Below are 15655 nucleotides of genomic sequence, written 5' to 3' on the forward strand. Positions count from 1 at the left end.
GGCTCTCTGAGGCCTCGCAAAGCTTTCTGGGAGCCTCACACCGCGCGTCTTCACTTCCAAACCCCGCTCCAGGTGGTGGCCCACGCGGGGCTTCCCTGGCTTGCGTGGCCGGAGGTACCGCCGCCATGAAGCAAAGACTGGAAGGGAAGTCGACGTCTAACGCCGTGTCCCGGGAGCAGCGATGGAATTTTCTCCTGACTTCCAAGGAGCAAAAGATCATACCTCCATTATTAAATGGCCCGAAGTCACTCATTAATCCTCTACAAACCACAATCCCGCCAGTCTTCAAAATTCATCTCATTGCCATCTAAAACTACTGAAGTGTAAAAAATAAAGTTCACTTCATTGCCATCATAAAAAAAATTTATTACATGCCAAATTGCACATCAGATAGACAGTAATCAGTGCCCAGTGAGAGCTTCCTCTTTAGAGCTAAGAGAGATCAGAACACCACCAAAAATTGTAAAATCAACACATTAAACAAACAGCACAAGTGCCTCCAACAAACATAACTTCTAAGGTATCCAAAGGAACTAAAGATTGCAGCATAGTCTCAGGTTTATAAAACTGTATGTCACATCCCCAGCCTCCCCAGACTGTTAATAGAGGTATGTCAAAAATAAGACAAAACATCTGCAGTGAGATGGGCCGTGAAAAGATATCGGATAATGGTCATCTTGGTATCAGATCAATAGCCTCTCAATCTATAAAACTAAAACAGATGAATATACACACTTCTAATGAAGATCGTTTAGTTAAACAGATGGTCCAAGCAAAAACACTTTCCAGGGCGTCCTAGGTGGTGCAGTGGTTAGGAATCCGCCTGCCAATGCAGGGGACATAGGTTTGATCCCTGCTCTAGGAAGATCCCACAGGCCACGGAGCAACTAAGCCCATGTGCCACCAAAAAAAAAAAAACACTTTCCAACGGAAACCCTATAGGCAAAACAAGTTTAATGAACAATTTTAGATAGGCTATTCAGATAAACTATAACCTGCTTAGTACACATATGCAGTAAACTGGCAGATTACTCAGCAAAATCTGCAGTATCAGATTGTATGACATGCTGCAGTCATGAGAACAATGCCACTTAATATTATATGGAATCGCAGGAGTCAGACTCAAAATGGCATTTGCTGTGAAACGTCACTTTTTAGTTTTAACCCCCTGAATTACTGGGTTAGTCATGTTCTATGTTAAATGGGGAGATGTGAATAGACTATTACCTACTGCAACGGAGCTGTAAACAAAACTATTTTGAGTTGAACTCCTTTAAGAATAACAAATTCCACAGTTTCTTTAATTACCAAATGTAAACTGTTAACATCTGCATGCTATTATTGGAATAATGCTGTTTTCATCAATGATGGCTGTTACAGAACCTGATATTACAGCAATCACATTAAGGACTTGTTTGATACACATTTTCATCACTGCATCAACAACAAAACCCAAGAAATTTGTTCAACAACTGAATCCTTCAGTACAAAGTTTTCACTCTGCCTGTGTCAACATCCACGCTGCAAAATGTCATGAACGAACCGTACCTAGCGATAAACTCCTGCATTTACTTTTTCACCCCTGTATTAACCTTCATCCAAGTATTCATTAAAACTAACATGGTAGGCTCATGATGTCTCTGAGCTGACCATCTGTGGAATCTGTCAGTTAACACTGTAAATAGACAGGTGAAAAATCCATCACCATAAAAACAGCATGGGTGTCACTGATGCACACTGACCACTTCCTTTAACTCCTTGGGCTCAGAGCAGCTTGAATTACATCCAGCAAATGTATTTAAGTGCAAGTGCACAATAAAGCAACTGAAAATACACCTCTTTCACAGTAACTGGCACTCACAGATTTTTTTCTTCTGTGCATACCAATCATTAACAATATTACACCAAAAAGGCTTTTAATTACACTCATGTGTATATTAATGTCTTTATAAAAGATTTTTTTTAAATCTCTTACGGTGGTTTGGTATAATCTTCCAAAATCTAGAAAATTTTAAAAAATGTAAATATTGAAGTTAATTGTGAAGGAAACCTCACCTGGAAAGGTGACTTCCCATGCTGAGTGCCAAACTGCATTTATGGTATAAATTGTCACCTTCCCACATACCTTCTTTGAAGCAAAGGAAAAGATGACAGCTTCTGTATTGCAGGTCATCCCCCTTCTGTTCAAGTGCCTTCTAAAATAGTCTTTTCTACTTCTTTCTGCATTAACTCTGCTACTATGGGCCTCTTTCCCAATTTCATTCCCTACCCTGCAACTCTTCAGTTAACTGAAATATGGAAGTCCCTACTAGGTGCTGATGAGGCACTGCACCAGCTGCTCCCACCAAAGGCAGAAGCAGGAGAGCAGGGAGACAGTACCTTCTGACATTTAGTAAAGATCATTATACCCCAGAGCTGGCTGATAAGAAAGCTAACTGGAGACCATCTTTATACACAAGACAGAGCACCTCAGACAGAGAGACACTTGCTGAAGAAAAACCTATAGGAGACCTCACTTTTTTATTTAACACCTCGAACACCTGGCAGACTGGTGTCCTGTATCCTAAGAGTGGAGACATCAGAAACAGTGAGCCAAGTGTGACCCTGACATACCCTGTGACAGCACAGGGTCTCAACTGTGGATCTGCAAACAAGAAGCAAAAGAAGAATGAGAAAAGGGGGGAAAGGAGTGGGTGAGCTGGGTTAGGGCTATTGTGGTTTCCCTTATCCTCATCAACAGTATCTTCCTGCCTATAATCAGTGTTAAGAGCTTATAGCAGTAGCCAGTACCTTTCTGTACATTCAGCTCTCAATCTGTGGTTCAGTAGAAACACCCTATCTTCCAGGTGCTACTTTCCTCCAATTAGTCCTAAAGAGGCCTGTTATTACTCCTGAGGTTTCCCAGTGGTAACCCCATTTTATTAAATGGGGTTAGTAAATGCTGTACTTTTATACTATTTAAATAGAATAAGACCATTCTCACATCCCAATCAAAAACCCCTTTAAATGCTGCTTTGCTGATAGGTACACAATTTTGCTTTAAAGAGAAATTCCATATGAATGTACATTTATAAGATCCCCTCTTGAACATTAATAACCATTCCATTAAACAATATTTTGCTCCAATACTTATATGGAACAGCAGTACCTAAAGACCTATCTGTTTTCAAGTATTTTGATTGAACTCGAACAATTTTCGGTATGTATCTTTCTTTGGATATAGAGAAAGAAAAACTTTTTTTTTAAACCAAAACTCAACTGAAACCTTAAAGACTATACTCTGTAGAGTTTGCAATCCCTGATTATAGAGACGGAGTTTGAACCTGAAGTCCTGGAGAGTCTTTCTGTTGCTTTGTAACCACACACCTAAGTCAGGCTTGGGATTAAGCATGTGCACAGGGCAGCCTCCATGATGATCATCCTCACCCATCTCAGCCCCCCAGCTGCCTGCAGTTTTAACATGTGGGACAAATGCCAACATATAACGCAGTGTTGCTGAACACACAGCCTCTGGCGGCACAGACCTGCGGTTAAATGCCAGCTTCAGCACATTGCTATTTTTGCGTCTTGGGCAAGGTACTGATTTTACCCTCTGTGGGCTCTTCTTTCCTCATTTATGAAATGAGGATAGTCTTTTTCTCTCAGATTTATTCTGAAAATCAAATTAAATAATATACCTGAAGTATCTAGTATGTGCACTAAATAAGAGTTACTATTATTCATAGCAAGGCAGGTAATGTGTTTTGGTAGAGACTTGGAGGTATCAATAAATCCTCTTAGAGAGAAGCAAGTACCCTTCCCTTGCTCAAGTCCAGGCACCAGAAAGGGCTATAGTCAGATTGCCAAAATTCCTTCCAAACACTTGAATCACAAAGGCCAGTGGCATCAGATCTGAGAATGGATACTAACTTTACAGATACTAACAGCCATCTTGACACAAACTAGTCCAACCCATTTGGGAATGCTTCACATGGGGGGCAAGGAAAGCTTCCAAACCCCTCCAGAAATTCACATGTAAAACAATAATCTCATACAAATATTACATTCAGATTGTTACAGCAAAAAAAAAAAAGTATAACATAGATATAAAAGTACTTACTTTTCTAGATCCTAGATCTGCAGAACTAGCGAACAATAAATAAATTTTCCTTCTAATACTTACTTAGATACCATGTAAACAAAACTAAAAGAACTCTAGCAATAACCTTCATTTTAGTGAAAACTGAATTTTTTTTTAAAAGCTCTTTATCTTTCTCTGGCTCATACAAATGGAATCTGGATAGTAACTGAGTCACTGAGTTAGAATTCTGGCTTTGTTCAGTAGCTGTGACAATGACTAGGCTTCCTCGATTATAAAACAGAAAATAACGGTGCCTTAATCAAGGCTGTGGTGAAAATTAGAGTATATGTTACATGGAATGTGTGTAAAGTGCTTAGCACAGTGCCTGGCACATAAAGGGTGACTGTGCCCCAGTTTTCAGATACTGAGAAGCATAAGCATTAATGAAAACTTGCTATATTTACATGGCGTTTTGCGAATGGGTTCGCTGATGGACAACGAGATGTGTTTTCAACCTGAAACTTCTCCCACACACGGTGCATTTAAAAGGTTCCTCTCTTGTGTGGCTCTTCTGGTGGCATGCAAGCTCTGAGTCCAGAATAAAACTTTCTGCACATGTTTTGCATTTATGGGGCTTTTCCCCTCTATGAATGCTCTGATGGGAGATAAGCTCAGAGAAACGAAGAAAGGTCATCGAACACTCAGGACACTTTAAGGGTTTGAATTTTGAGAACAAAAGCAAATTTTCCCTGCAATCGTTGTAGTGTTCAGAGTTGTCCTTGTGGCTCCTCTCGGGGAGGGCTGGGTGTGAGGGCTGCCCAAAGCATTTCCCAGTCAGACTGCATGGGTGCTGCCTGGCTGACCCATGCCTTTTATCAGGCAAAGACAGGTTTGTTTTCTGACCAAAAGATTTACCACAGGCTTTTTTGGAGGCGTGGGTTTTCTGATGCTGTGTCAATCCTGGGAGCCCCATGAAACCTCTTCCACATATGCCACAGATGTAGGGTTTCTCCTTTACGTGGACATTCATGTGACGAGACAGATGTGAGTGCTGGCGGAAGCTGCTGCCACACTCGGCACACTTATAAGGCTTCTCGCCGGTGTGGATTCTCCTGTGTGTTCTCAGGTTGGCTCTGTGATTGAAAATCTTCCCACAGTCACCACATTTATAGTTTTTCTCTCCTGAATGCATTTTCTGATGCGAAACAAGGTATGAACTATCACTGAAGCTTTGGTCACATTCAGAACACATGTATGAATTTTTGGCTTCTTCCCCGGAAAATTCAAGAATTTCAGAAAGTGCTCTTGTTCCTAAACATTGAGATAGTTCTATCAATGGGGTATGGTTTTCAATGGTAACTAAAAGGCTTATGAACCTTCTCTTGCAAGCAGAAGTTCCATCTGACATTTTCCTTTCAAGGTTTCCAACTCCATGCTCAGAGGATTTTTCTGGGTAATAGACAAGGGGCACAGCAACAGAGGATTTTTCTAGGGCAAGCTTTTCAAGTCTCATAGATTCTAGATTTAGCTGCTGATTAATCTCAATCTTGCCTTCTCCTCCTGTTGATAAAAACAAAACAAAGCAAAACATAAACACCCTCAAGCAGTACTGGGGAAAGAACAAACTAGTTACACAGAGGACCAGGAAGTTGTAGGATGGCTGACAAAACTCAGGCCTGCCAAAAAGCATTCCTTTTTAATATTTCCCCAAATATTCTTAATTTATGGAGCCAATATATCAATCCAAAAGGGGTCTTTCCTTCCAAAGCACAGCCCTATGATTGCCCCAGCTCACTGCCTGGAAAGGATGTCTGAGTTGCAGGGCAGTGTGTGGGAATCCAGTCCTCAAAGGTTTTGCCGATTTGAGAAGACCAAGTTCAGGAATGCCAAGGTAGCTAGAATTTGACAACAAAATACCAGAGAAGAGGCAGATGCCAAGGCAGAGAGCTCTGGGCATCTAGATGGGGTCCCCTTAAGACTCTGCCTGCATACTAATCTGTAAATGCACATGAGGAAACTACCCCAGGCCAGGGAAAGAACCACCAAAAAGGAACAGAAAGAGCAATCTCCAGAGTTCACATAATAGTTCAATAGTTCATGTTCCAAAGTGGAAAGACCCCCTACCACACAAAGCATCAGGCAGTATCCTTAAATAATGCCTTAGCAGCAGGCCAAATCAGCCCTAAAGACTGCTCTGAACACACCCTAACAAAGCAAAAAGCAAGCCTTGAAAGGATCATATTGATCCCAGGTAACAGTGATATATTAGCACCCCACCCCAAAGTCCAAAAATTGTTTTGAAAATACAACAAAGGATAGCATCCAACAGTACAAACTCACAATGTCCAACATCCAATCAAAAATTACCAGGCAGGTTAAGAAGCAGAAAAATATGACCCATAACTAGGAACAAAATCAATCAACAGAAGCAGACCCGGAAATGACACAGGTGATAAAACTAGTAGAAAGAATGTTTAAAAAGCTATTATAAGAGATAGGATTAAGGTGGCAGAGTAGGAGGACATGCGCTCACTCCCTTTTGCAAGAGCACCGGAATTACAACTAACTGCTGAACAATCATCAACAGAAAGACACCAGAACTCACCAAAAAAGACACCCCACATCCAGAGACAAAGGAGAAGCCGCAATGAGATGGTAGGAGGGGCGCAATCGCGTTAAAATCAAATCCCATAAATGCTGGGTGGGTGACTCACAAACTGGAGAACAGTTATACCGCAGAAGTCCACCCACTAAAGTGAGGGTTCTGAGCCCCACATCAGGCTTCCCAACTTGGGAGTCCAGCAACAGGAGGAGGAATCCCCAGAGAATCAGACTCTGAAAGCCAGTGGGATTTGATTGCAGGACCTCTACAGGACTGGTGGAAAGAGAGACTCCACTCTTGGAGGGCACACAAAAAAGTGTGCTCACCAGGACCCAGGGGGAAGGAGCAGTGACCCCATAGGAGACTGAACCAGACCTACCTGCTGGTGTTGGAGGGTTGCCTGCAGAGGTGGGGGGGGGGGGGGGCAGCTGTGGCTCACTGAGGAGGCAGGGGCACTGGCAGCAGGGGTTCTGGGAAGCGCTTATTGGTGTGAGCCCTCCCAGAGTCCACCATTAGCCCCACCAAAGAGCCTGAGGGCTCCAGAACTAGGTGGCCTCAGGCCAAACAGCCAACAAGGTGTGAACACAGCCCCACCCATTAGCAGACAAGCAGATTAAAGTTTTACTGAGCTCTGCCCACCCAGCCCTACCCACCATCAGTCCCTCCATGAGGAAGCACACAGGAGGCTCCTAGATAGCTTCCTCCACAAGAGGGCAGACAGCAGTATCAAGCAGTATCAGCAGTATTTCGTCTTGTGGAACTGAAAACCACAGCCACAGAAAGATAGAGAAAATGAAAAAGCAGAGGACTCTGTACCAGAGGAAGGGACAGGATAAAAACCCATAAAAACAACTAAATGAAGAGGAGATAGGCACCCCTACAGAAAAAGAATTCAGAATAATGATGGTGAAGATGATCCAGGACTTTGAAAAACGACTGGATGCAAAGATCGAAAAGTTTACCAAAGACCAGGAAGAATTAAAGAGCAAACAGACAGAGATATGCAACACAATAACTGAAATGAAAAATACACTAGAAGGAACCAACAGCAGATTAACTGAGGCAGAAGGGCGAATAAGTGAGCTGGAAGACAGAATGGTGATAATCACTGAGGCGGAAAAGAATAAGAAAAAAGAAGGCAAAGAACTGAAGACAGCCTAAGAGACCTCTGGGACACACCAACATTCGCATTATAGGGGTCCCAGAAGGAGAAGAGAGAGAGAAAGGACCTGAGAAAATATTGGAAGAGATTATAGTTGAAAACTTCCCTAACATGGGAAAGGAAATAGCTACCCAAGTCCAGGAAGCGCAGAGAGTCCCACGCAGGATAAATCCAAGGAGCAACACACCAAGACATATAGTAGTCAAATTGACAAAAATTAAAGACAGAGAAATATTATTAAAAGCAACAAGGGAAAAACGACAAATAACATACAAGGGAACTCCCATCAGGTTAACAGCTGATTTCTCAGCAGAAACTCTGCAAGCCAGAAGGGAGTGGCACGATATATTTCAAGTGATGCAAGGGAAGAACCTACAACCAAGAATACTCTACCCAGCAAGGATCTCATTCAGATTCGACGGAGAAATCAAAAGCTTTACAGACAAGCAACAGCTAAGAGCATTCAGCACCACCAAACCAGCCCTACAACAAATGCTAAAGGAACTTCTCTAAGCGGGAAACATAAGAGAAGAAAAGGACCTACAAAAACAAACAAAACAATTAAGAAAATGGTACTAGGAACATACATATCGATAATTACCTTGAATGTGAATGGACTAAATGCACCAACCAGAAGACACAGACTGGCTGAATGGATACAAAACACAAGACCCATATATATGCTGTCTAAGAGACCCACTTCAGACCTAGGGACACATACAGATGGAAAGTGAGGGGATGGAAAAAGATATTCCATGCAAATGAAAATCAAAAGAAAGCTGGAGTAGCAATACTCATATCAGATAAAATAGACTTTAAAATAAAAAATGTTACAAGAGACAAGAAAGGACATTACATAAAGATCAAGGGATCCATCCAAGAAGAGGAGATAACAATTATAAATATATATGCACCCAATATAGGAGCACCTCAATACACAAGGCAAATGCTAACAACTATGAAAGAGGAAAAGCAAGGCAGAAATAGAGACACAGGTGTAGAGAACAAACACATGGACACCAAGTGGGGAAAGCGGGGAGTGTTGGGGGGGGATGAATTGGGAGATTGGAATACCAAATTGTACACTCTAAATATATGCTGTTTATTGTCTGTTAAAGAGGAAAACAACAAGATGAAGAGAGAAGTAAAAATTATAAAATGTGAGTTATGGGAAAGTTCAAATAGTCAACCCTAGTCAAAGATAAAATCCACTCAGAAATAAAAATGTTTCTACATATAGTTCCTCTTAGGTGAGAAAGGCACACCATCCCCTTAAGATTAAAGCAATTTCCAACCTTTAGCAAATAATAGTAACCCATACTATTGGAGTTTCAAAGTAAAATTATGAATTAACCGTAATAAATATTTGGAAAGATTACCAGGTACTACCATGTCTTATGCAAAACCATACTCACTGTACTAGACAGGTTTTTGTCTTTTAAGAATCATCTCACTCTTTGAAAACTGCACTGTCATGCAACTTCTTGTCATATCCCCATAAATCACTCAGGGATAGTCTCACGCCCCCATACCAACAGGTGGATGAGATATGCAATCCTAATCCTAGAACCGTCCAAAGCTCCAAAATGCAGGAAAAACAACTGCATTACCCATCAAGGCCATATTCTCCAAACACTCCTGTGTCGTGTCTCTGCTGAGGGACCTCTGGGCAGGATGCAGACTCACACACTCCTCTTGAGAAAAATATACAGCCAGGTCCTCAAACAGTGCTGGTCCCTGAAACAACAGGAAAGCCCATCTCAGGACAAGAAGCTGGAAATCTACCTCCTTACTCGGTCTGGGAAGGCTAAGAAGAGCTATAAACATCAGAGGCAAGGGAGAAAGGGGCCTGGTGGAAACGGTCCCTGAGTACTGAGTAGGGGGTATGAATGGGTTCTGAGGGCCAGAGGTGGGGATTAGGAACAACAAAGTAAAAATGGACCTAATTTTGGAGGCAGTGATAGAAGGACCAAAACGGTAAACTGTGAGAGGTTCTAGAAGAGCCTATTAGAAGAGAAAAGATGAGGGAACAACTCTCAGGGAACCTTTAAGGAAACCATTAAGCAGGGATGCTCTAAGGGAAAGGAGAAGACTGAGCAGCCCACGAAGATTCGTGAACGGGGCAGGAGGCCCGGTGTTCTCTCAGCATCCTTTCCTTTGCTGGTTCCTCTCCTTCTTCCTCGTCACACTCATGGCTAAGCTCACTGCAGCGTCATATCCGGGCCCATTCCTCCTTCTCTCCAGTCCTATAAATCGATAGAGCTCTGGTGTGATTAAGAATCACTTGGGGTTTCTGTTTGTATCTGTTTGTTCAACAAGTGTGGAATGAAGCTTAGAAATCTTTAAGTTTGAGCAGCATTCCAGAAAGACACTTTGAGGTACTCCGTAATAGCCTCCTCCAATGGGCCCTGCTCCCAGTTGGTGGTTCTAAAAGGAAGGCTCTGACAAGCCATTTCTCCTATGTGCCTGGTGGGAACAAAGACAGCTTGATGAAAGGGCTCTCTGGGAATCAGGAGCCCTAGCATCACGACCAGCATGCCTCACCGTCTTCCAAAAGAGGCCAGGCAGAGGCCAGAAAGGAGCGACCGCACCTTGGACTGAGAGAAGGGACCTGGTCTCACCTGGGCCCCCGTTGTAGGTAGTGTGGATGCCATCTCGGGGGGTGGTAATGCCTTCTTCAAGTCGCCACAGGGGCTTCAAGACAAATCTGGGAGGGGAGAGAATAGTTCTTGGAAGGGCCAACTCGACTGCCAAGCTCCTCCACGCACCCCCTCGCATCCCCACACCATTTAAGACCTGAGCGTATGACTCGTCTCCCCGGCCCGGCCTGGGAAAGGCCAACCCCCGGGGCCGGCCGGGCCCCACTGTCGACTCCGAGGCTAAAGATCTCAGGAAGCCTCCCGCTACCCAAGCAAAAACAAAAGAAAGCGACGCCCCGCTGAGCCTCGAGACGGAGAGCTGCCGCCACCGCTAGGCTTCCACGCTCCCATGCTCCCCTCGGCGGGACTTGCCGGGAAAGCCGCCGGATGCGGCCGGCCCCACGCTTTTACGCAGCTCTGCACTGTGATTGGCCAGCGTGACCTCAGAAAGGGCAGTCCCTTTTGAGTGCTGACCAATCGGGAGGCTTAACGGAGGACCGCGGGTCGCCGAGCATTCTGGGAGATGTAGTTTTCCGTCCGTTTCTCCAAGCATTTCCGGTTCCGCTGCCTGGGTCTCCCCCGTGAGCTCAGTACCCACAGACTTGATGAAGTGGAGGGTTACGGTACCACGCAGGGACGTAATGTTTCAGGGAAGAAGGAAAGCAAGTATACCGGGAAAAAATCCGGAACCTGAAGAGTATCGGTACTGAAATGTGTGTCCGGCTGTCAGTGCCCTGTCGGTCCGAAACATTGGTCTGGCCGGGGTGAGGTGCCTGAGTGACCAAGTGTGCGGGTCCCAGTCTTAGCCTGAGCAGTCCACTGTGTCTTGGGCGACGGCGGGGCCGTGGAATGTAAAAGGGTGTCTTCCGTGTGGACAAAGTTCAGGTCTGCGTAGGCCCGTTGCTAGTCTCCGACCCAGTGTATTTTAGGGGTACTATGTCCGGCATCTGCAGCCCAACGGAGCCAGATCAGCCTCAGAGCCACAGCGGACCTCAAGCAACAGTAGAGCTATCAGATTGCTTCGCGGAACGTTGTAGGCCTCCTCATACCTCACATTCGACCTGCCCCATTGCCACATATTTTCCACTTACTGGCACTGGGTGCCGTGGTGTAGGGATTTGTAATCAGAAAATTGAGCTCTTTCTGCAGCTCTGCCACTGATTGCTTATGTCATTTTGGCTTGTATACAACTTTACTTTCCTCAGCTGCAAAGAGATCAGGAGTCTGTCCTCAGAGAGTAGTTTCAAAGAAGTTGTCAGTTTACAAAGGTGTTTGAAAAAGCAAGAATGATATTTACCTTAATAGAAAATTCTGAATACGTCTCAATATATTTTCTTATTCTAGTACATGGCATGTCCCTGTACCTAAAAGGTTACTCAAGGAGTGGTTGCATGGTTATTGAAACAATATTATCAGAGTTGACAAAATAAGTCGTGGGATTTGGTGGAATATCAGATAGGATAGTTTTGGCTGCAAGGAACAGAAAACCCAACAAAATGTTCAAAGGTAGGGCAGTTATAGGTTGGTTAATTCAATGGCTTAATGACACCGTCATAGTCCCAATACTTCCATATTTCTCTTTTGCCGTCCTTAGCATGTTGGAGAAGGTGGCAATGTAATCTACATAATACATGTAGACAAGCATTGTCATGTACCAATCCTAAACCAATCCTTATCAAGAGTAGAAAGACTGCTTACTGTCTGGACTTCCCCGGGGCCATTGGTTAAGACTCTGTATATCCACTACTGCAGGAGGCTCAGGTTCCATCCCTGGTCCGGGAACTAAGCTCCCACATGCCTAGCAGCACGGCCAAAAAAAAAGAAAAAGACTACTTACTGTAATTGGCTGTGATTGGTTTTTGCCCATCATAGTTCACCTCCAGGGGACCCAGTCTCTCTTGACAGCTAGAGCTAGGCCTTGTGGGAATTAGTCACAAAAGAGGTATCTGGGGGCCCTGGAGGAGGGAAAAAGGTGTTGAAAGGACAGATGGAAGAATGATAAGGACACGCTTTCCTACAGGCTAGACCAACCCAAAGTATAAATGCTGAAGAGGATCTAAAGGACTGGTACATGGAAGTCTAAACCAAAAGCATGTTCACCATGCAGTCAAGTAGTCATCATTCCCCTCTTGCTTTGTACTTAATGTTATGGTATTCTTATATCAGGGATGGCTCATTTGGGGTTCAGATCCTCTTTTTTTTTTTTAAGAACTTTTATTGAGATACAGTTAACAGACAATAAACAGCATACATTTAGAGTGTACAATTTGGTATTCCAATCTCCCAATTCATCCCCCCCCAACACTCCCTGCTTTCCCCACTTGGTGTCCATGTGTTTGTTCTCTACACCTGTGTCTCTATTTCTGCCTTGCATTTCCTCTTTCATAGTTGTTAGCATTTGCCTTGTGTATTGAGGTGCTCCTATATTGGGTGCATATATATTTATAATTGTTATCTCCTCTTCTTGGATGGATCCCTTGATCTTTATGTAATGTCCTTTCTTGTCTCTTGTAACATTTTTTATTTTAAAGTCTATTTTATCTGATATGAGTATTGCTACTCCAGCTTTCTTTTGATTTTCATTTGCATGGAATATCTTTTTCCATCCCCTCACTTTCCATCTGTATGTGTCCCTAGGTCTGAAGTGGGTCTCTTAGACAGCATATATATGGGTCTTGTGTTTTGTATCCATTCAGCCAGTCTGTGTCTTCTGGTTGGTGCATTTAGTCCATTCACATTCAAGGTAATTATCGATATGTATGTTCCTAGTACCATTTTCTTAATTGTTTTGTTTGTTTTTGTAGGTCCTTTTCTTCTCTTATGTTTCCCGCTTAGAGAAGTTCCTTTAGCATTTGTTGTAGGGCTGGTTTGGTGGTGCTGAATGCTCTTAGCTGTTGCTTGTCTGTAAAGCTTTTGATTTCTCCGTCGAATCTGAATGAGATCCTTGCTGGGTAGAGTATTCTTGGTTGTAGGTTCTTCCCTTGCATCACTTGAAATATATCGTGCCACTCCCTTCTGGCTTGCAGAGTTTCTGCTGAGAAATCAGCTGTTAACCTGATGGGAGTTCCCTTGTATGTTATTTGTCGTTTTTCCCTTGTTGCTTTTAATAATATTTCTCTGTCTTTAATTTTTGTCAATTTGACTACTATATGTCTTGGTGTGTTGCTCCTTGGATTTATCCTGCGTGGGACTCTCTGCGCTTCCTGGACTTGGGTAGCTATTTCCTTTCCCATGTTAGGGAAGTTTTCAACTATAATCTCTTCCAATATTTTCTCAGGTCCTTTCTCTCTCTCTTCTCCTTCTGGGACCCCTATAATGCGAATGTTGGTGTGTCCCAGAGGTCTCTTAGGCTGTCTTCAGTTCTTTGCCTTCTTTTTTCTTATTCTTTTCCGCCTCAGTGATTATCACCATTCTGTCTTCCAGCTCACTTATTCGCCCTTCTGCCTCAGTTAATCTGCTGTTGGTTCCTTCTAGTGTATTTTTCATTTCAGTTATTGTGTTGCATATCTCTGTCTGTTTGCTCTTTAATTCTTCCTGGTCTTTGGTAAACTTTTCGATCTTTGCATCCAGTCTTTTTTCAAAGTCCTGGATCATCTTCACCATCATTATTCTGAATTCTTTTTCTGTAGGGGTGCCTATCTCCTCTTCATTTAGTTGTTTTTATGGGTTTTTATCCTCTCCCTTCCTCTGGTACAGAGTCCTCTGCTTTTTCATTTTCTCTATCTTTCTGTGGCTGTGGTTTTCAGTTCCACAAGACGAAATACTGCTGATACTGCTTGATACTGCTGTCTGCCCTCTTGTGGAGGAAGCTATCTAGGAGGCTCGTGCGTGCTTCCTGATGGGAGGGACTCCAGATCGTCTTGATTTTGATTTTTGGCCCTTTCACCAAGAACAGTTGGCTCTAATAGCCCTTTCCTTTGAATTCTGTTGTCATTACGAAGAGATAAACAAAGTTTCTGATGACTAGAAATTAAGCTTGTGGTATTAACTCATTGAATAACCAGAAAGAGAGTTAGCTTTGAAACAGGAGAGGAAACAAAAATCTTCCCTAGACCTTTTGTCTACTAAAACTAAACAAGTAGATCAAGAAAGAAGAAGCTTGAAAGCTTGATTTTGCTAAAAGGAAAGAGATGAGATACAAAGTCTATGATAGGGCAAGATTGAAACAATAAGACTGAATTATATGCCTAAATTGATTTTTTAAAAATCAGAGATGCTTGACCCTATATCCATTAGATGTTCAAGTGACAGATTTTAGTCATCCAAACTTAAAAATTCCTCTGCCACAACCCTTTGACAAGTTTCTTTATTTCAGCCCCTAACATACTACTAATAATAATAATCTGTATGTATTAAAATTCTTTCCATAGCCAAATATCTGCTTTCTGTCTGAAGATAATCTTTTTTAAAACTAAAAATAACTTTTTTAAAGAACTTTTACTGCGATATAATTGACATACAATAAACTGCATATATTTAAAGTGTAAAATTTGATATTTTTTTAGTAGTGTACATATGGCTGTCCCAATCTCCCAATTCATTCCACCGCAACTGCTCCCCGCCCCGCTTTCCCCCTTTAGTGTTCATATGTTTGTTCTCTACATCTGTGTCTCTATTTCTGCCTTGCAAACCAGTTGATCTCTACCATTTTTCTAGATTCCGCATATATGCATTAATATACGATATTTGTTTTTCTTTTTCTGACTTACTTCACTCCGTATGACAGTCTCTTGGTCCATCCAAAACTCTTTTTTTTTCTTTTTTTTTTTCATTGATTGGCCAGTTTTATTTTATTTTATTTTTTTAAGCTCTTTATTGGAATATATTTGCTTTACACTCTTGTACCAGTTTTTGAGGTACACCAAAGTGAATCAGCTGTATTTATACATATATCCCCATACCCCCTTCCTCCCACGACTCCCTCCCCCCTCCCTGTCCTGGCCCTCTAAGGCATCTCCCATCATCAAGTTGATCTCCTTTTGTTATACAGCAACTTCCCACTAGCTGTCTGTTTTACAGTTGGTAGTGTAAATATGTCTATGCTACTCTCTCCCTTCATCCCAGCTTCCCCCTCGCCCCCCACCCCAGCCCCGTGTCCTCAAGTCCATTCTCTACTTCTGTATCTCCACTCTTGCCCTGTCACTGGGTTCATCAGTACCATTTCTTCAGATTTCATATATATGTGTTAGCAT

General features: G+C 42.7%; 1 protein-coding gene across 3 annotated transcripts; it reads right to left on the bottom strand.

The window, feature by feature from the left end:
- Positions 1 to 353: 353 nt before the first annotated feature.
- On the bottom strand, positions 354 to 10817 carry ZNF597 (zinc finger protein 597). Of its 3 annotated transcripts, none has more exons than XM_057696042.1 (4): positions 10621 to 10817; positions 10446 to 10531; positions 9435 to 9561; positions 354 to 5620 (listed from the first exon to the last, which is right to left on the bottom strand). In XM_057696042.1, the coding sequence occupies exons 2-4, from the start codon at positions 10476 to 10478 to the stop codon at positions 4521 to 4523; spliced, it is 1260 nt and encodes a 419-aa protein (XP_057552025.1). In that variant the 5' UTR covers positions 10479 to 10531; positions 10621 to 10817; the 3' UTR covers positions 354 to 4520. The 3 variants fall into 3 exon arrangements, with proteins under 3 accessions (XP_057552025.1, XP_057552023.1, XP_057552026.1); XM_057696040.1 differs by having other exon boundaries at positions 9435 to 10070; XM_057696043.1 differs by lacking the exon at positions 10621 to 10817 and having other exon boundaries at positions 10446 to 10586.
- Between the last annotated feature and the right edge of the window lie 4838 nt (positions 10818 to 15655).

Source organism: Hippopotamus amphibius, chromosome 9 (genome assembly GCF_030028045.1).
Source record: "Hippopotamus amphibius kiboko isolate mHipAmp2 chromosome 9, mHipAmp2.hap2, whole genome shotgun sequence".
Lineage (NCBI taxonomy): Eukaryota > Metazoa > Chordata > Mammalia > Artiodactyla > Hippopotamidae > Hippopotamus > Hippopotamus amphibius.

Bases quoted from the DNA above. Each gene is read 5' to 3' on its own strand.
- ZNF597 (XM_057696040.1), bottom strand. From the start codon at position 9,651: ATGTTTATAGCTCTTCTTAGCCTTCCCAGACCGAGTAAGGAGGTAGAT. The intron at 5,621-9,434 runs GTAATGCAGTTG...TTTTATCAACAG, and splicing joins GGAGAATATGGCCTTGATGG to GAGGAGAAGGCAAGATTGAG.